We start from the raw sequence: 17,021 nt of genomic DNA, 5'->3' as shown, positions 1-17,021 counted from the left end.
AACTTCTGAGCTGCAAGGTCCGTATCTCCACCGCCCCCCTGGGTTAGAGATCGGTATGGAATTGTTTTCTGCTTAATCTCTGTAGAGGCAGGTGCTTCAGAGTTAACTTCTGACAGTGTCTCATTCTCTAGGCTTCAGGTGCAGAATGGATGTGCTGCGGCTGTTGGCATTTTCCCTGTGGGGAGGGATGAGTTATGAGAATTGCTTCACTTGAATACCCACTAGGGCAGGTAAACCCTGTTGACATGTCTGTGTCATAGGATGAGCCATAAAAATGTTGTGATGTTTCTTAGCTTTCGTGGACAGATAAGCGAGAGGCTCACAAATAAGCAAAAGCTGTTTGCCCCTGAGCTTGTCAGGCTTTTGAGCTGAATAAATAAGTGCTGGTTTCTATTAAGCAGAGCAGATGTTGGTGCATGAGGACACGCTTCTCAGTTGTGAAGAAGATGGACTCGAGTTTGTCTTGGTGAACTAAACAAATTCAGGTTGTGTGGCCTCATCCTGCCTCCCTAGGACGTCATCGTTACCCACGCTGAATTCTTCATACCCTACATTTTCTGGGAATGCAAAGTTTGTAGGTGAAATCCATAAAAAGCAAACAGAATGTGTTGCTGAAAGTGGTATCTGCCTTACGGTCTTTCTTGCTGGGGTGGCTGAATGTAGCGGCAGGAGCTGTATTTGGTAGGTGTTGCTATGAATTCTGAAAAATACGATGCCGTGTTGTGGTTGTTCGTGTCAGTACTGTGTCTTCCGGAATACAAAGGCACGTCAGAGTGAGCGTGTGAATGGATGTTTCTTCCTTAAGACAAAGTAAAAGTACGGGGAAAATACCGTCTGTGGAGTAGAAAAAGGCAAGTGCTCCCCTGTGTAGTAAAATGAGGAACAATTCTGCAATTGCTTCCTGTTCTAAATATGGCACCGAAAAAGCAGTAATAACTTAAAGGCTTGAAACTGCCAAGATGTTTGACCTGCTTATGTTAAATTCTTGCTCTGGATTCTGTTCTAGAGGAGTCCCTCTCCTTTCTCTGATGGAGACTGATCTTCAGGAGCTAAAAGTTTGCTGCTGTTCCATTTCTACATGCATTTGTGCATGCGCGGGACCCTGAGAGAGCAGCCTTAGTGCTGTAGCCAGCAGAGGTATTCATCATCTCAGTGGTGAAAACACGCTCAGGATAAACAATGTATTTGTCTTTTTAATACATTTTTAGGAATTGTTTTCCTTTGTCTTTTCCCGCCCTGTGGCAGAAGGGAATTCAGGAAGATGGGATTACCCGGGGGATAAAGCTGACCCATTGTGCCGCATTTCAGCATATTTGCTTATCTCATTTTCAGGGAAGGAACTCCCTCCTCTTTCCCATAAATCTGTCCCTCTCCTTGCTCTTCTGATGGGTTTATAGAGGATTTCCTGCTGAGTCAAGCGAGGAGGAGTGCAGGGCGATGGCCGGCTGGTTTCTATAACCTGCCCTCGCACAGGGAGCCGTTTCTCTGCTCCAGCCCCAGGACGCTGCAGCCCAGCGGAGGCAGAAGCCAGCGCTGCCTCTTGGCTTATGTAAGTGGCGACTTTTTGCTGTATGATTAATAATTGTAATAAAATAACATTTGCATCCCATTGCACCAATACCTTCTCTGTGGAAAGGTTTAGAGACGCGAGGGCCAGACAGAGTAACGTTTTTATCAGTGGGGGGATAATTTAGGGAGCCGCAGGGCTTTTTTTTTTTTTTTTTTTTTTCCTACAGATGTGTGTTCGCAGAGGCAGCTCCGGCGGCTGCGGCCCCCAGGACCCCCAGCCCGCTGCTGGAACGGCTGCGGGGAGGCGCTGGGGCCAGCTCGGGATGCTCTATAACCGCTAAGCGCCTTCCCCCGGCGGGCAGAGCCCCCAAACCCCCGCCCTGTCTCTCCCGGGGGGAGCACACGCCGCAGCTCCCACGCCGGGGCGGGGCAACCGCTGGCCCCGCCCCGCCGCCAAAGGGGCGGTGCCTGGGGTGCCGCGGACCAATGAGGCGGCGGTCACGTGGGAGTGGGCGGGGCGCGTGTCCGCCCCCCCATTTCCTGCGGGTCACGTGGCGGTGGCCGGTTGCCTTGGCAGCGGCGGAGGCGGCTCCGGCTCCCGGCGGCGGGAGCTCCCGGGGCGCCGCGCCCGACCCGGCCCCGGCCAGAGCGGTGAGCCAGGGCCAGACACTGCATCCTGCCTGGGGGTGTGGGGCGTCCTGTCCTGGGGGGGTCTCATCCTGCCCGGGGTGGCGGGTCCCGTGCTCTGGCTGAGCAGGGTTGGTCCCCACCGGGGTGTTTGGCTGGGGAAGGCTCATCCTGCAGAGATGGGAGCATCTCCTGGCCGGGGTGCTCCGACAGGAGGGGGCTCATCCTGCCCGGGTGGAAGCATCCCCTGCCCGGAGTGCGGGGTGTTATCCTGCCTGGATGGGGCTTCCCCTGCCCGGGGGGGTATGTGCCTTATCCCGCCCGGGTGGGGGGGGTGCGTGGGAAGGGTCCGCTGCGGGCAGAGAAGGGGGTCCCGTCCTGCCCGGCGGTGCTTTGGAGCTCCCTTGGGATGCAGAGGGCAGATCAGCTCCTGGGGGTTGCATCCTCACCAAGGGGACCCTCTCGCTGGGGGTGCCGCTGGGGTGACCCCTCCTGCCTTCGGTGCGGGGATGCCCCTGACCCGGGGTGCTGTGGGAAGGGGAGATCCCAGCGGTGGGGAGGGAGTGGAGCCTGTCCTGCCGGAGAAATATGGGAGATGGGATGCTGGGCAGGGATCAGTTGGAGGCCACATCCTGCCTGGGGGATCCCCTGTCCAAGGGTGCGAGCTGTGGGGGGGTCTCATCCTGGCCTGGGGGATCCCCTGTCCAAGGGTGCGAGCTGTGGGGGGGTCTCATCCTGGCCTGGGGGATCCCCTGGCTGCAGGTGCTGTTGGAGGGGAGATCCTCGCTGTGCGTGGTCGCATCCTGGCCAGGTTGTGCTGGGGGCGGCTGGGAAGGAGGAGGAGAAATCCCCAGCTCAGGTACTGCCCTGTGAGTCAGATCCCAGCAGTGGTGGCGGGGCAAAGGAGTCGCATCCTGCTTGGGGGGGATGCCCTGATTGAGATGTGCTGCCATAAGGTGGGTCACAGCTGTTGGGTGATATCCCTGGGGTCTCAAGAACTTGGGAAGGGCTTCCTCATAGCAAAGAGCGCCTGAGCTTGCAAGGCCCAGAGCAGGAGAAGAGAGGGGAGGAGCAGGGCCTGGGGTCAGGCTTAACCACGGAATGGAGGGTCTTGAACGATGCTGTACAGGGTATAAAGGCACTGGTACAAACACACTGATTGCTCTCGGGGTACAGGGCAGAAACTTGGGTCTGATGGGGGGCCAGTGTCCCGAAGCCAGGCAGAGGAGCTGACAGTGCTGCCGAGGCAGGGACATGGTTTAGTGACAGTGTTACCAGCCAAACTCGATGATCTTGAGGGTCTCTTCCAACCAAAATAATTCTGTGATTCTGGGGACGATGTTCAGGGCGGGAGGGGGATCCCCGCATTATCTCAGCCCCGGTGGCTTCTCCTTTGTTCCCTGCTGGGAAGAAATCCCTGCACGTGCGCTTGCAGCTGCACAGGGATGTCGGGCATGACAAAGGCTTTCCCCGCTGCCTCACTGCTCCGCAGGACGGCACCGGACAGATTAACAAAATCAATATGAGGTGGCAATTGCAGAGAGCTTTCTGTCTTCAGCGGCGTGAAATGAAGTGGGGTCAAATGCATCAGTGGTGCAAAGGGATTGAGTAAAGACGCAGCTGGGATGGACTTGGCCAGAGCTGGTTGTTTGGCTGAGGTCTCCTGGGGAAATCCTGAATGTCTATCCAAAACTCAACAGCCCTGTGCGGTAAAACCCTGCAGGACAGTCATTTCTGTAAGAGCAAGTGTCCTAAACCTTTAATGTTGCAAGGCAGGAAGATGAATTCTCAAAAATGCCTCGCTCCTGTTGCAGATAACTGGCTGAAAAGTATTTCCAGAGTAAAACTGCTTAAGATACCGTGCATGTAAAATGCTTCTTTGCTCTTGTGTTTCAGCCCTCGGAGTCCTCCACTCAGTCTCTCCATGTCTGTAGTCAGCAAGGTGAGTTTGTTGTCCTGTTACTACTTGTTTGGGCTACATTCATGTTTACGGATTTTATTTTGAAGTTGTTGTTTTATTCTGAAGATGTTGGAACATCTCTTGAGCTGCTCCAGAGTGAAAATTCATCCTTGTGGTATTTTTAGCTTATTTTTCTAAGGAAAGAAGCAGATGTGATTGGGCACTCTTGCTCTCCCTCTGTAACCTCTGAATTAATTTGTCTTTTCAATGGAATTTCTCCCAAGGGTTGAAGTTTCCTACATACGAAGTTCCTACGCATTTTGTGCAAATAAAGGGCAGGGTAGAGGCCATCAGTGTCCCAACTGGGCAGAGCTAATAAATCTACCCTACACTATACATGGCAGAATCTACACAGGATGTTGTCGCAGGAAACAGCTTTATAACTTCTCTGCTCACAGAATGTCTCTGCTCTGATCCCCCCAGGAAGCTTGGGCAGACATTTTTTTTTTTGTTGTCTTCTGTAAAATTGGTGATTCTTGCTGTTTTCTGGAAACACAGAGTGAGGAGAGGTTTGTCCCTGATATTCTGTTCTGGTTTTTATTGCTGTGTGAAAGTTATTTTTTATTTTGTTGCTGGGTTTGGTTTTGGTGGTTTTTTTGTTGGTTGGGCTTTTCGTGGGGTTTTTTATTTGTTTTCTGATAATTTGAACACAGCAGAGCAGTTCAGGAGCCACCTTGGAGTCCTCCAAGGCCTGTAATAGTGGCTTTCTCAAAAACTGACCAGAAAAACAAGTCTCTTGCTCTTGCTGCTGTCTTCATTGTGTGTGAGGGGGCTGGAATCTGAAAGCCACCGTGCTCAGGAGGGACAGACAATCTTACAACCTGTGATGTTTTATTCATTGCTGAAGTCTAATCTTCCTTATTGTGCCTGGAACAGCTTTTATTCCTTTTTAGTGACAGCATTCAGAGTTGTGGGCAGCTAGTGTCCTTTTTATCTTTGCCACTTCCCCAAGTCTTGCAGGAAATGTTGGTTTATTAGTTGTCACCATGTGGGCCGAGTACATGGGGAGGTGGGGAGAAGGATGCAGCCAGGGCTGGGGCAAACTGCAAGATGCTTATGACCTTGAGGTGTGATGCTGCGACTAATTAATACCACATCGTGTGTGATTCTGGGCGTGCATCTCCTGCTAGGAGCTGGGCAGTTCTGGTTTTGCTGCTTTCTTAAATCTTTCAGTGTATTCTCTTGAATCAGAAAATATTGAACTGACCTGAAAAGCAGCTTGTTTTTCCCCCTGGAATGGTCTTTTCCTTTCCCCATGGTAAGAGCCACCCGTGGCCATAAGGGAACAGGATTTTTGGTCAGATGTCTCTGATAAAGTGGAGCATGAGCAGCTCAGGAAATTTAACTTCCCACTGCAGAAGCCTGGGAAGCTCATTTGTTAACCCTACATGGCATTTGCCACTATGACTGTTGGGGAAGTCTTGGGGAAGAACTGTGCCCATCAGAACTGAGCTATGATGAGCAATGGTTTAACTGAAAAACCTGGTTTCCAAAGAAAGAGCAAAAAATGACTCCCTGAACACACTAGCTGGAGTTACTTTGGTGCTCTAAAGGAGATAGATTTGGAGCCTGTGATACAGTGTGAAATTAACTGTCCGCTTAAAACAAAATTACAAGATGGGTGCCCTATTTCCGAAGTGTCTTTATGTAAAACAATTTTTTTATTAGCCAGGAGGAATCAAAAGGGAAAGCTGAGGTGCCAGCTTTGAAGTGAAAAGCCAGGTGCTGTGCAACCTTCCTGAATTCCTGGAGTAGTTCTTGGGTTTACTTGTGTAATCTTTCCTGGTTCTTATGGCCATTACAGCTGGTCCTTCCTCTGTTCTGTGCCTCGCGAGCATGATGGTATTTGGTCCATCATTTTTCTGCTGACTGAGGGTAACTTCATTTAAACATAGCTTTTTCAGTAGCTGATGCTTGTCCTTTGCTGCCTGCTTTTGACTGTGACTATTTTGTTCCCTCAGCATCTCTCTCATGATGAGTTCTGAATTAAACGTTCCGGTGGATCCTTCCACTCCTGCTGGTTGCTGCTCTGAACCCGGCACAAAAGGCATGGATTATCGGGACTGGGTCCGGCGCAGCTATCTGGAGCTGGTCACGTCAAACCACCACTCTGTTCAAGCCCTTTCTTGGAGAAAATTGTACCTGAGCCGAGCCAAACTGAAAGCTTCCAGCAGAACCTCTGCTCTGCTCTCTGGATTTGCGATGGTATGTGTGCTTTGTAGCCATGCTTTCTGGATGGTGAAGGTTTTGGTTCTGGGAAATCATCTATTAAGCAGTGTTTTCCGCCTGTGAAGAAGCAGGACATGCTGGCTGTTTTCCGAAGAGGCAGGAGGCGTCTGCTTAGGGGCTTCTGCTGAGAAGTTTATGGCTGGCTCTCTCGGGGCAGCACGGATACATGAGCTGCCTAACAGTCAACCCATGTACTCACAAGTCAGCTCTTTAAAAATACTAATCCTTTACCTGAAAATGATCCTAAGTGCTCCACCAGCATTGCTAAACAATACAGGACCTGGGGTCTCCTTTGGCCCTGCGGCCAGTGGTCGGTGGCTGCCTTCGCATGGGGTTGCGCTTGGCCGTGGAGCTCCTGCCCCTGCTGTTGCTGTGGTCATGAGCATTAATTTTTTGCATGTGTTTTTTCAGGTCACAGTGTCTAAAATAAGGTAGAGATTGGGTGAGAAGTGTGAGAAGAGGCCCTGCAGCCTCAGACCTGGTGTCAGAGGACTCTGTAGCCTGAAGGGAGCCAAACCTGGGATATTTTTGTCAGTGCTGCCTGTTGGGAATAATCCCCTGGTACTCGCTTTCCTCCGTGCAGCAGTTGGGTGTTACCTGGAAGCCATCTGCATAGGTCAAAACCATGGCAGGGAGCGAGCAAATAAAGAAGACAGAGACGGTCAGTGGTGCAGTGCTCAGACCTGTCCGAGCTGTGGTGCGTTGGTGTGAGCATCTTCATCTCCCCTGCGGTTCTTGCTTACTGAAACCTGCCTGGGGAAGGTTTTCTGCTTGGGAAATGGGCAGGTCTGGTTGTTCCTGAGGTCTGTCAGCTGGAGGCAGCGCCTGGCTGAGCAGGACGCGATGTGAGGATGTTGCATCCAGCAGCTCGGAAGCTGGGGGGAACACAACTCAGGAACCTTACGTGTAGCTTTCCTTGTTTTGTTGTAGCTTCTTCCACTAGTTTTTCCTCCCCTAGCCCCCCAAAATGTGAATCATCTGTAACATTCTGTTTGGGATGATGAAGTCGTTTGCCCAAAGTGAAGCTGGGAAAATGCAAATGGGGAGTTAAGTGGAAGCATCTGCAGGGGAGAGCGGGTGCTTGGTTGCTTTGCAATTCCTCTCCACTTGCTGGCTGTGTGCAAGTGATGCTCGTAAAAACTTTTCAAGCAGTGTATATTGATTTGTAACCGAGCTTGTGCTGAAGTGGCAGAAGGTACCTCCTCATTTTGAGAAAGCTGAGTGCTCTCCTGTAGATTTCTTTCACTCGGAAGCTTTCTTACTTTAAAAAGCACCTTATGTGCTTGCCCTTCATGCCTTTGCCTTACTTCTGTGTGACTGTGCTCCTTAACATGATTATTAAATTATGTTTTGTAGCGTTGTGAACTGCTCTGTCGTGGTTACACAAGCAGGCGCCTGTGCTGTCCGTGGGACACGGGGCCCACAGCCCACCCACGCCGTGGGGCTGAGCCACGTATCGGAAAACAAAGCGTGCCTTCTCGACTCACACAACAGAAGAGTTGCTGAAAGTCCTTGGCAAATGCTCAGAATTAACAATTTGACTTCTAGTCTCTTCAAACTGTCTAAAATTCAAGTCAAATAAACGCAGAGGTGTAAGTAGTGTTAATTATAATCACCAGCTTAACAAAACAAGTACACCTGGAATTGGTAGTTGTCAGAAATACAAATGTTTGCAATAAGGAATTCTCTTTATTAGCAAGCTTTTCCCCAGCTGATTGTACTGGACCTTCCAGTGAAAGCTGATGTACCTATTCCTACCTCTGTATTTCTCCGCTAGTGATTTAGCACACAGACATTTGGTACATGGATGTTTGCTCTCTAATAAGAGCATCTATTTGGCTATTGATGAAAGTAGAGAAGTTATTTAGAGTTAAATAGTTTCCCTGAAGCCCTGTGTGCATTTAACTATGTAAACAAACGTCATGCAGGGCTTGGCTATTGCTTTATTTACTTCCTTGTCAGTGTGTTTGATTCAAGCCAGTTCCATATTGCCTGAAAATTATTACGGGCTGATGGATATTTAATCAGCAGGCAGTGGCTTTGATCCAGCTCCTTCTGGACAGGCTGCAGAATAATGCGAACCTTCCTCGATGCTATCTCTGGGATTTCTGGCAGCGTTGGGCAGATCGGGAGGGCGCAGGTCCTTTCCAGTGCCAGGTCTGGTTGGAAAATGGGCTGTAGGGCTATTGCATTTGCCCCAGGGAGGCTGCGGTCAAAGAGGATGTAGAGAGAGCTTAGAAAGCCTCCTTAATAATTTTCCTGATGGAAATGAGAGTTATTACTGCTAGTCAGTCTTCTCGATGCTTGTCCAGTTGCTACAGGATATGTGTTTCATTTAAAACAAAACAAAAAAATCCAACAGATCTACTGGAATGATTGTTTTTAGCGGCTGCCAAACCATCTGTGTGAATGTAACGTGGTTTATGTTAAGCCATTTGTCATCCTTTTGCCTATCTAGCCCGGTCTGAATTTCTTCAGATGAGCATCTTCTTTGTTGTGGACAATCTGGGCTATACTGGTCTAAACAAAAAAACTCCTCATAATTGCATGTAATTTAGTTCTAGTTTAATCCTAAAATGTTCTGAGAATTTGGTCATTTAGCAAACCTGTGAGCCTGAGTTCAAAACAGGGCGATTTTCAAGCTTATAATTAAGCCTATGCTGAGATACTCTGCGGCTGGGCACAGTTGAGCACTTGACACCTCAGCTTTGGGGAAGAGAGGCTGTTATCACGGAAGAGTATAATTATGTCAAACATGACATAGTAATAGTTTTACAGACTAAGCAGCATATTTAATGATTTTTTTAAATGGGTTGTCAGATTGTCCTCATTCTCTTATCTCGGTCAGGGAATGACGTGACAGTCTGTACAGAGTAAAGCGATAAGAGCTCACTCACCTTTCCAGTACTTGTTCAGGTTAAATGAACTGTTTTTCTGCCTTGCTGCCCTATCTGGATTGTTGATGTTTTTCCCTGAAATACCTCTTACTGAGTCATCAGTCAGCCTTAAAAATTCATCACATCGCACAGCTGAAGCTAGCCCTAGGGAATAAGTTAGTCTGGGAGGAAACATCCAATTAGCTGGGAAGTGCTGCTTATGTGAAGGATAACAAGTAGAAATTGATATTTTGACATCAGCCAGGCTTTCAGCTTTAATAGAAAGCTATAAATTGAACGTGCAGGTGCAGTTCAGCTTGCTGAATACTACGTCTCTAGGTGTTACAGCACCCAGTAACAAACAATGTACCTGCAGCATCTCCTGGCTGATGGGGTGTGACTGTACAAATTCAGTGTACAGAACAGTGCAGCAAGAGAGTAAGTTTGATCTCCTCAAATCAATATAGGGGCATCTGCAGAGAGAACATATGCAGGGCAATGTGGCACGTGTTTTAATTAAATTGACCTTGCCATAGAACGTAAAGCCAACCTTGCATCATTATTTTCTCTGCTGTATGACACAAGTTATTGCAAACTGCAAACAGGAACCTTTCAAAACCAACAACAAAAAAAGTAAAAACTGCACGTATTCATAATCAGAACAAAAGTCTGGGAATGCCCAAGAATTGCCACAATATTTTTGGTGTCTCTAATCCTAAATAGTTGATGTAGGTATAAAATCAGGACTTGTAGAGATCGACCATTTGCTGCCCCAAACACACATGTTCTGTCTTGGTTGCTACTAAATACTTTCGGACTTGACTGTGATTCCCTCGTTTAGGCTACTGACAGAGTCAATGCAGGTAAGGCAGCAGTCATGCTAGTGGCTTGCTTATTCTGCTTGTTAAGCTTTATTGCATTAAAGAGAAAATAGACACCTTTAGACTTGCTATGCAATAGCTCTTGTTTTGAGAAAACAGACTCTGATCCGAATTGTTGAACACACCCGTAAAATGGTATTTGTCCACTTCTGTTGAGTATATCAGTAAGTTATGAGCTCTCAAGGGAGAAATTTCAGAATATAAATAACTTGTATCTGGGCATATTTGTAATAAAAACAAACGTCCAATGTTCTGAGAATAGAAGGCAGCTATTTTAACTGTACAGTAGCTTGCGTGCTTCCCATGGCGGGTAGTGAAACTTTGCTGGCCGCTGGCCAGGAGGAGCTGCTTGCTTTGTGCTTTTCTTCATAATGCCTGAAGTCGAAGCTTCCTGCGCCGCAGCCGCGCGTGGGGAGCAGAAGGAGAAGGTGTGACGGGCGGGCGAGCAGGCTGTCAGCTGCCCCCGAGCTCCACTTGCTGTCTAATGAGTTCCTTCTGTTGTGTGCTGGGTTTGATGCCGTTCGTATGGCTCGTGGTTGCAAGGAGAGATCTGTGCGTTCAGAAAACTCCGGCGCGGAAACGCGTGCGTAAGCCTTCAGAAAGGCCAAGCTGCAGCCTGCATGTACGTCTTTGTGGGAAACAGGGATGATCCGTCTCGGCTGCTGTTCTAAAAAGCACTTGAGCGTGTACTTGACCTTAGCTGCTCTTCCTGAATAAAGATGCTTTCTGCGATGAAAGCCTTGAAAAGAAAACCAGCAGCTGTTGACGAGCTATTTGTTCTTTCCCCCAGGTTGCCATGGTGGAGGTGCAGCTGGAGGTGCAGTACAAGTACCCCCAGATGCTGCTCATCGCTTTCAGTGCCTGCACAACGGTGCTCGTAGCAGTTCACCTCTTCGCCCTCCTCATCAGCACCTGCATCCTGCCCAACGTGGAGGCCGTGAGCAACATCCACAACCTGAACTCCATCAGCGAGTCCCCGCACGAGCGCATGCATCCCTACATCGAGCTGGCGTGGGGCTTCTCCACCGTCTTGGGGATCCTCCTTTTCCTTGCAGAAGTCGTGCTGCTTTGCTGGATAAAATTCCTGCCCGTGGGCTCCATCCTGAAAAACGAGACCACCAACGTCGAGAAGGCCAGCGGCCACGTGGGTTGGCAGTCAGCGCTGATCTCCACCATCATCATGGTCCCCGTGGGGCTGATCTTTGTCGTCTTCACCATTCACTTCTACCGCTCGTTGGTGCGGCACAAAACGGAGCGCCACAACCGAGAAATCGAAGAGCTTCACAAACTGAAAGTGCAGTTAGACGGGCATGACAGAGGCATGCAGGTAGTGTGACACAGAGGCAGAGGCTGCTTCCAGTAAATCCGCTCAGCTAAGAGCAAAATACCTGTTTCGTTAGTCGGTGAGATGCACCAATGATGGATTGTCTTGAGGCTTAAATATGTAAACGCTAATTGCCTGCCATTTATAGCTGTGGGTTCTAGTGCTGTTTCAGATGCTGGAGTCTCTGTCCCGTTTCTGGTCCTACACACTTGTGTACTTAAGTTGACACTGCCATGGAGTTTAAGATCAAAACTTTACCTTAACATTGGTTCAGATAGGCAAAAACCTGTATCCTTCACAAATGCAGTATTCTATTGCCAAAAGTAAAACTGCATCAGTTGTCCCATGAAGCCAGTGTGTGTGCAGGGCCTGTCTTGTATGTCAGAACTCCCTGGTTGTCAGTGCAGCAGCAATTAACTGGCAGCTCATTTCTAGAGCCGAGCTGGTTAATGAAGGTATTTGCAGCTGACTCGAGGACATCCAGGAAAGCACAACAGAAACTGTGAGTGTTGATCACCTTTGTTCCAAAGCAAGTGTTCCGTAAATACATAACCAGAAAGAAATCAGCTTTAGCTCTTTTTTTTTTTTCCCCTTGCTATTGCTTGCTCTGTTTTTTACAGCTGGGGAGGTAGAATTTCAAATTGCAGAAGGCTGGGAAGTTCTGTTGTACTCTCTTCAGCAGCATGTGTCACTTCAGATTGAATGACTGCCAAGATCACGTGTTTTTTCCCAATAAGAGGCAGGAGTGCCCAGGGAAGGCTTACAGGTGATTTAGTTTTAACAAGGACATTCTTAAAACAGAACAGTGATGGGGAATTGAATGAGACAAAACTCTGAAGGACTAGAAAAGCAAGTTTCAAGGAGGTAAGGAGCGATAGCATATTGTAGAAATCTGTTGCTTCGTTGTCTTCATTTATGTATTGTTGCAATGTCTTTGCCTGGTTTGCTGGAGAGAACAAGCCCCAGTCCTGCGTATTTCATAGGTTTGTTGTTGTTGTGGTTTCTTTGGGGTTTTTTTGTCAGCTGTAGCATTTGTCTGTCAAAAATGCACGCTTCCTTCTCCCTCCACCAAAGTAGGCAACTCCTCTGGTGGAACCCGGAGCTGTATTGGTGAGTGTGACGGAGCTGGATCCACTGGGAGAGCCGGGTGCTATTAAAGAGTTATCACATTTCATCTGAGCTGACTCTCTCTTTTTTTTTTCAGCAGCAGAGAAAATGACACTTGCATGTCTTGTATTGCTTAGCAAGGGAAGCTTGTAAATGCTATAGCGTCCTTTTGGGTTAAAACTTCTGTAAAAATGATTTTTATGATTTATGGTAACTTTGTGGAGGAAAAAGAGTGTTTTGCAGTCATCAGCTTTTTCAAGGGAAAGCAAGGCTTTCTGCCACACAGGGCTGAAAGAAGCAGACGCACGTTTTCTTGGCCCTGATCCTGTGCTAAATTCCTGCTCTGCACTCAAACATTGCAGTTTTGGAGTCTCCCAGGCCTTAGAGGTTTCTGAAATCATTAAGGATGTTTGTAATGTTCTATTTAACCCTGGTCCCTTATTCCACTGGGATTTGAGAAATCTAATGGCAGTGGATTACACGTCAGCTTCCCAGAATGGAGAGTACATGCAAATCCAGTGCAGCAAGGTGAGACCATCCCTGTATTTCTCTCTAGCGAGGGCTTTGGGAACCCAACTTGATTTTCTCTTGTTTACATGCGAGTTTGAGCGTTGCCGAACAAGTTGCTTAGCACTGTGTCTGTGGCTTTCATCTGCTGTTCTTGCCGCAGTTGGCATGTACCATATTGGCTGATGTGCAGCAAAGAAAATACTCTGTGTGCTAAATGATGAGTCTGTACTTAACGCACATATGCAAAAAAAAAAGGAGTGTCCTCCAGGAAGTGAGTGGTCATGAAATTCATACAATCTCCCCAGGAGTCTGCCCTCTCTCCCTCCTCTTTTTACCATAACAAAAATCAAAGGTTATTCGACAAAATCAGAGTTGAGTTTTCTGCCAAGCATTGCACACGTAGGCTCTTCTACCAACAACATTTCTATTGGGAGGCCAGAGCCACACCAGACAGATGAATCTCTGTACTTTTCATTCTTCTTTAACATCAGTTATAATACAGCTCTGTGTGCTGTGGAGCTCAGGAGGTTGTTGAGGAAAATATTGAGCCATTTTTGCAATTTAAAAAAATTTCACAGTGTGCATACAGTGCTGTTAAAGCAATGCAACTCATTTGGAAACAACCAAATCATTCATTTAATTCTTTGCAAATATAATAAACTTCAGCAAATGGAGAAATACAGCAGAAACTGTGCTTTGATTTTGTAAAATAACTTGGTGAGGCTTTGGTGGGATTGGATTCAAGACAAGTCTCAAGGCAGCGCATCTGTAACTGGATCGGGATCACCTTACTCCAGCGGGGAGTCTGAGGTATGGTTTGAGATCATGTCCCAAGGGCGTAAAACAGAATAATAATGTGCTTTCCCGTCTTTGCTCGCAGCTTTGTCTCTTGTGTCTCTCTGGGTACCGAGTACTCCCTTCCATGAGGAACCTGCAGCAGTACTTTTGCTCTGGCGTCTGGGATCTCTCTAGGTTACCCATCACCTTTGTGCTGTAACTCCTTTCCCAACAACACCATTTGCTTTTCTTGCTCCTCACTCTCTTCCTCCGACTTGTTTGCATTTGCACCGCTCTCGGGACCACACTTGTGTTGTGGAAAGATTGCCAGTGGTATCAGGCATGGTAGTTCATCTGTTAAGGAGCAGGGATGTTGCACTTGCCAAAACAGGTGTTTCTGTGCTACAGCACCAGAAAATCCTCCTGGCTTCTGCTGCTGTCCCCATGGCTGCCAGCAGAGCACGGAGATGCCACCTTGCCACACGGTCACTGGTGTCCCAGCGGGGCTGGCAGTGCGCTGTGTCGTATCTGTGTTTGCCCACCGGTGCCTGGCCACGTCTGTCCTGTCACCTCTCTGTCATTCCTGGGGTGTCTGTCGGTCCTGGGGTTCCCTGGGTTTTGCGTGGCTCCGTTCCTGCGGTGCCTGCACGGGGATGCCTCCCGCAAGGGTCCTGCCCTTGGGCTGGGACGTGTGTCGAGGATCTCCTCTGATGCGTGTGAGCTTTCTGTACCAGCCTTGGGCCCTGAGGTGCTGTAGTTTGGGGTGGCTGTTGCCCCGATTCTCAGCTCCCTTAGGCTACAACTCTGGACCAGTTACTGCCTTGTTTGGGCCGTATCTCCAGTTTCTGCAGTGGGGCTCGCCTGGGCTTGCTGCAGGGGACAGCCACGATCTCGCTCCAGAGTCCTGCAGATTTTTTTGGCCAGTTTTTGCCCAGCAGAAACATGCCTGTGCAGGCTCCAGTGCCGGACGGACCCTGCCCTAATGCAGGGAAGGATCTAGAGGATGGGCACAGCCCTGCCACGTATTGTTCCTGGGCACCTGCCGTGGTTTAGGAGGCGAATTCTGTCTCTCCTTCCCTTGTTAGCAGGAATCAAGACCGGGCACGAATACGAGCTGGAGGGAGCTGCCGCAGCAGTATCAGGTTCTCCCTTCACTGTGGTTAGTGGCAGCTTTTACTCCCTATTTTTAACGTCGCCCTGGGGCAGGCTTGCCTCTGGTAGCTGCTGGCCGGTTGTTTTGGTGGATATGTGACTCTTGGAGAGGCTTTATGACCAGGGGAAATGGAGGAGATGTTGGATTTAGCCGCCTGGTCCTGCCCCACGTGACGGATGAAAGCAATACGGTGCAAGAGCCCGGGGTGGAGCACGCTCTGCGGTAAGCCCTCAAATATGTGGAAATGTTTTTAGAGAGCTGGTGGGGCGGGTGCAGCCGCAGAGCGAACATGCTCCGGTTCCCCAACACTGGGGCTTGGGGACAGGCAGTCCCAGCTGGCCATGCGGACAACTGGGGCTGGAGGTGCAAAGTGTGAACTTCACATTCTCCTCTTGCCTTTCCGTGGGATTTCATAATGTTCTTTCTCTTTTTTTCCCCTGCCTTAAAACAAACAAACCAAAAGGCCTTTGAGTTTCCCTGCTGCTGTAGCTTCGTTATCTTCTAAATCTTGTCGCATCTACTTTGAAGACGGTTTCCTCAATAACCACCCCCCAAGCTGCGACCTCAGATTCAAATCCCAGTGCAACTGGGCCAGCATGGTTATTTTCTGATTAACGTCTCGCAGGCTGGTGTTCTCTGTACCCATTTCAAACAAAGTGGTTTCAGTAATTACTGCCTGAATTTGGAAAGTGTTCCTGAGGAGTGCATACCACTGGGAGCTTGCCTTCTGCCCAGGGTTGTGACGACCGTGAGTGCAAAGTGCTAGGAGAAAAAAACAACAACTCTGTGTTTTAGCTTTGCCTATTCTTATCTCTGCATGAACAATATTTAATGTAGAACAACGTGTATCTCAGTTATTGTCCAGCTGTGTGAGAGAAACTGGATAAACTTGCTAAGTTTTACGCTTCTTGCTGATTTCAGACTGATTTTTTGAAAGGCAGCTCAAGTCCTCCAGCATCCTCTATGGGTTAACTTGGGTTTTGCCTTTTTTTTTTTTTTTTTTTTTTAAGCTTGGTCGGATATTATCCTTCTCCTTTTAAAATACACAACTAGATAACAATTAGATGTACTTCCTTTTAATGAGGGCCTGGTTCTTGGTATCTGTTTTACAAGAGCTAAACTTGGCTAGGATAAACAGCTGTGGTAGGAATTCCTGTAACATGAAGACCAATAAAGTTTGTCTTACATTAATAATACTAGCATAGTGGCCAAAATTACTTTTAAGAGCTAATTAATTATGATTAAAACTTCTTTATACTTTTCTCAGATTTCTGTGATATTTGACAGTCCAAACCAATTGTTAATGTTCTGCAGTGCTGCAATCCTGGCTTTTTAGGAGAGAATGTACATAAAATTTTAGAAAGTAATACAGAACTGATGGGTGTGTAACTGCATTTTGATCTAACATGATACCCAAGAGCCTGTTTAACAGGTGAAAAATGGCAAAAGATAGACATAGCAATGACTGTGTAGTGACTAGATTAAGTTTTGGACTTAAAAACATCTAGACAAACGTCTCAGGTTTTGGCTCAGTATTTAATTATTAGCATTTTTTTCAAATTTAAGATATCAACTAGGAAGAGCTGGAATTTTCTGGCAAGAACCGCAGTTTCCTGTATAGTTTGATCAAGGCAGAAAAATTCAGCCAACAAATGCGGAGCACAAAATGAACTAATGTTGTGTATCTTGTCATTGTGGCACTCTGATTCATCAGAAGCCATCATCTGCTTTCACCGCGGAGAGAATGAAACAGCAGGTACGCGCACAGAAAGTATCTTAACAGGCTGAGAGCACAATATAAACCTCAAAGGGAACGTTGGAAATAAGGGCCAAACATAAATGGAAATACTTGATTGCTGCGATTCGCTGAGCAAAGAGCAGGTTGCTGGAAAGGCTCAGTGCTGAGAGGGTGATGGGGATGTAGAATCATAGAATAGCTTGGGGTGGAGGGACCTTCAAAGCTCATCCAGTCCAACCCTTGCCATGAGCAGGAGGTTTGAGGTTTAGGACTGCCCGTGGGAGCCCTGCTCGCAGGTCCCTGTCGGAATTATCACGCAGATGCCCACAC

At 48.1% G+C, this 17,021-nt stretch overlaps 1 protein-coding gene across 2 annotated transcripts; it reads left to right on the top strand.

The window, feature by feature from the left end:
* The first annotated feature begins 1,214 nt into the window (after positions 1 to 1,214).
* ORAI2 (ORAI calcium release-activated calcium modulator 2) lies at positions 1,215 to 13,566 on the top strand. 2 transcript variants are annotated; one of them, XM_065647136.1, is made up of 4 exons: positions 1,215 to 1,549; positions 4,033 to 4,078; positions 6,058 to 6,301; positions 10,873 to 13,566. In XM_065647136.1, exons 3-4 carry the CDS (start codon positions 6,068 to 6,070, stop codon positions 11,416 to 11,418), a joined length of 780 nt encoding a protein of 259 aa, XP_065503208.1. In that variant the 5' UTR covers positions 1,215 to 1,549; positions 4,033 to 4,078; positions 6,058 to 6,067; the 3' UTR covers positions 11,419 to 13,566. The 2 variants fall into 2 exon arrangements, with proteins under 2 accessions (XP_065503208.1, XP_065503207.1); XM_065647135.1 differs by lacking the exon at positions 1,215 to 1,549 and adding an exon at positions 2,084 to 2,160.
* Positions 13,567 to 17,021: the final 3,455 nt, after the last annotated feature.

Source organism: Caloenas nicobarica, chromosome 17 (assembly GCF_036013445.1).
Source record: "Caloenas nicobarica isolate bCalNic1 chromosome 17, bCalNic1.hap1, whole genome shotgun sequence".
In the NCBI taxonomy this organism is placed as follows: domain Eukaryota; kingdom Metazoa; phylum Chordata; class Aves; order Columbiformes; family Columbidae; genus Caloenas; species Caloenas nicobarica.
This window is presented reverse-complemented; position numbering and strand designations above follow the sequence as displayed.

What these genes read in the sequence shown, in the direction of transcription:
- ORAI2 (XM_065647136.1), top strand. Translation starts at nt 6,068, where the DNA reads ATGATGAGTTCTGAATTAAACGTTCCGGTGGATCCTTCCACTCCTGCT. An exon ending in TGCTCTCTGGATTTGCGATG is followed by an intron (nt 6,302 to 10,872) that starts GTATGTGTGCTT and finishes TCTTTCCCCCAG; the next exon opens with GTTGCCATGGTGGAGGTGCA.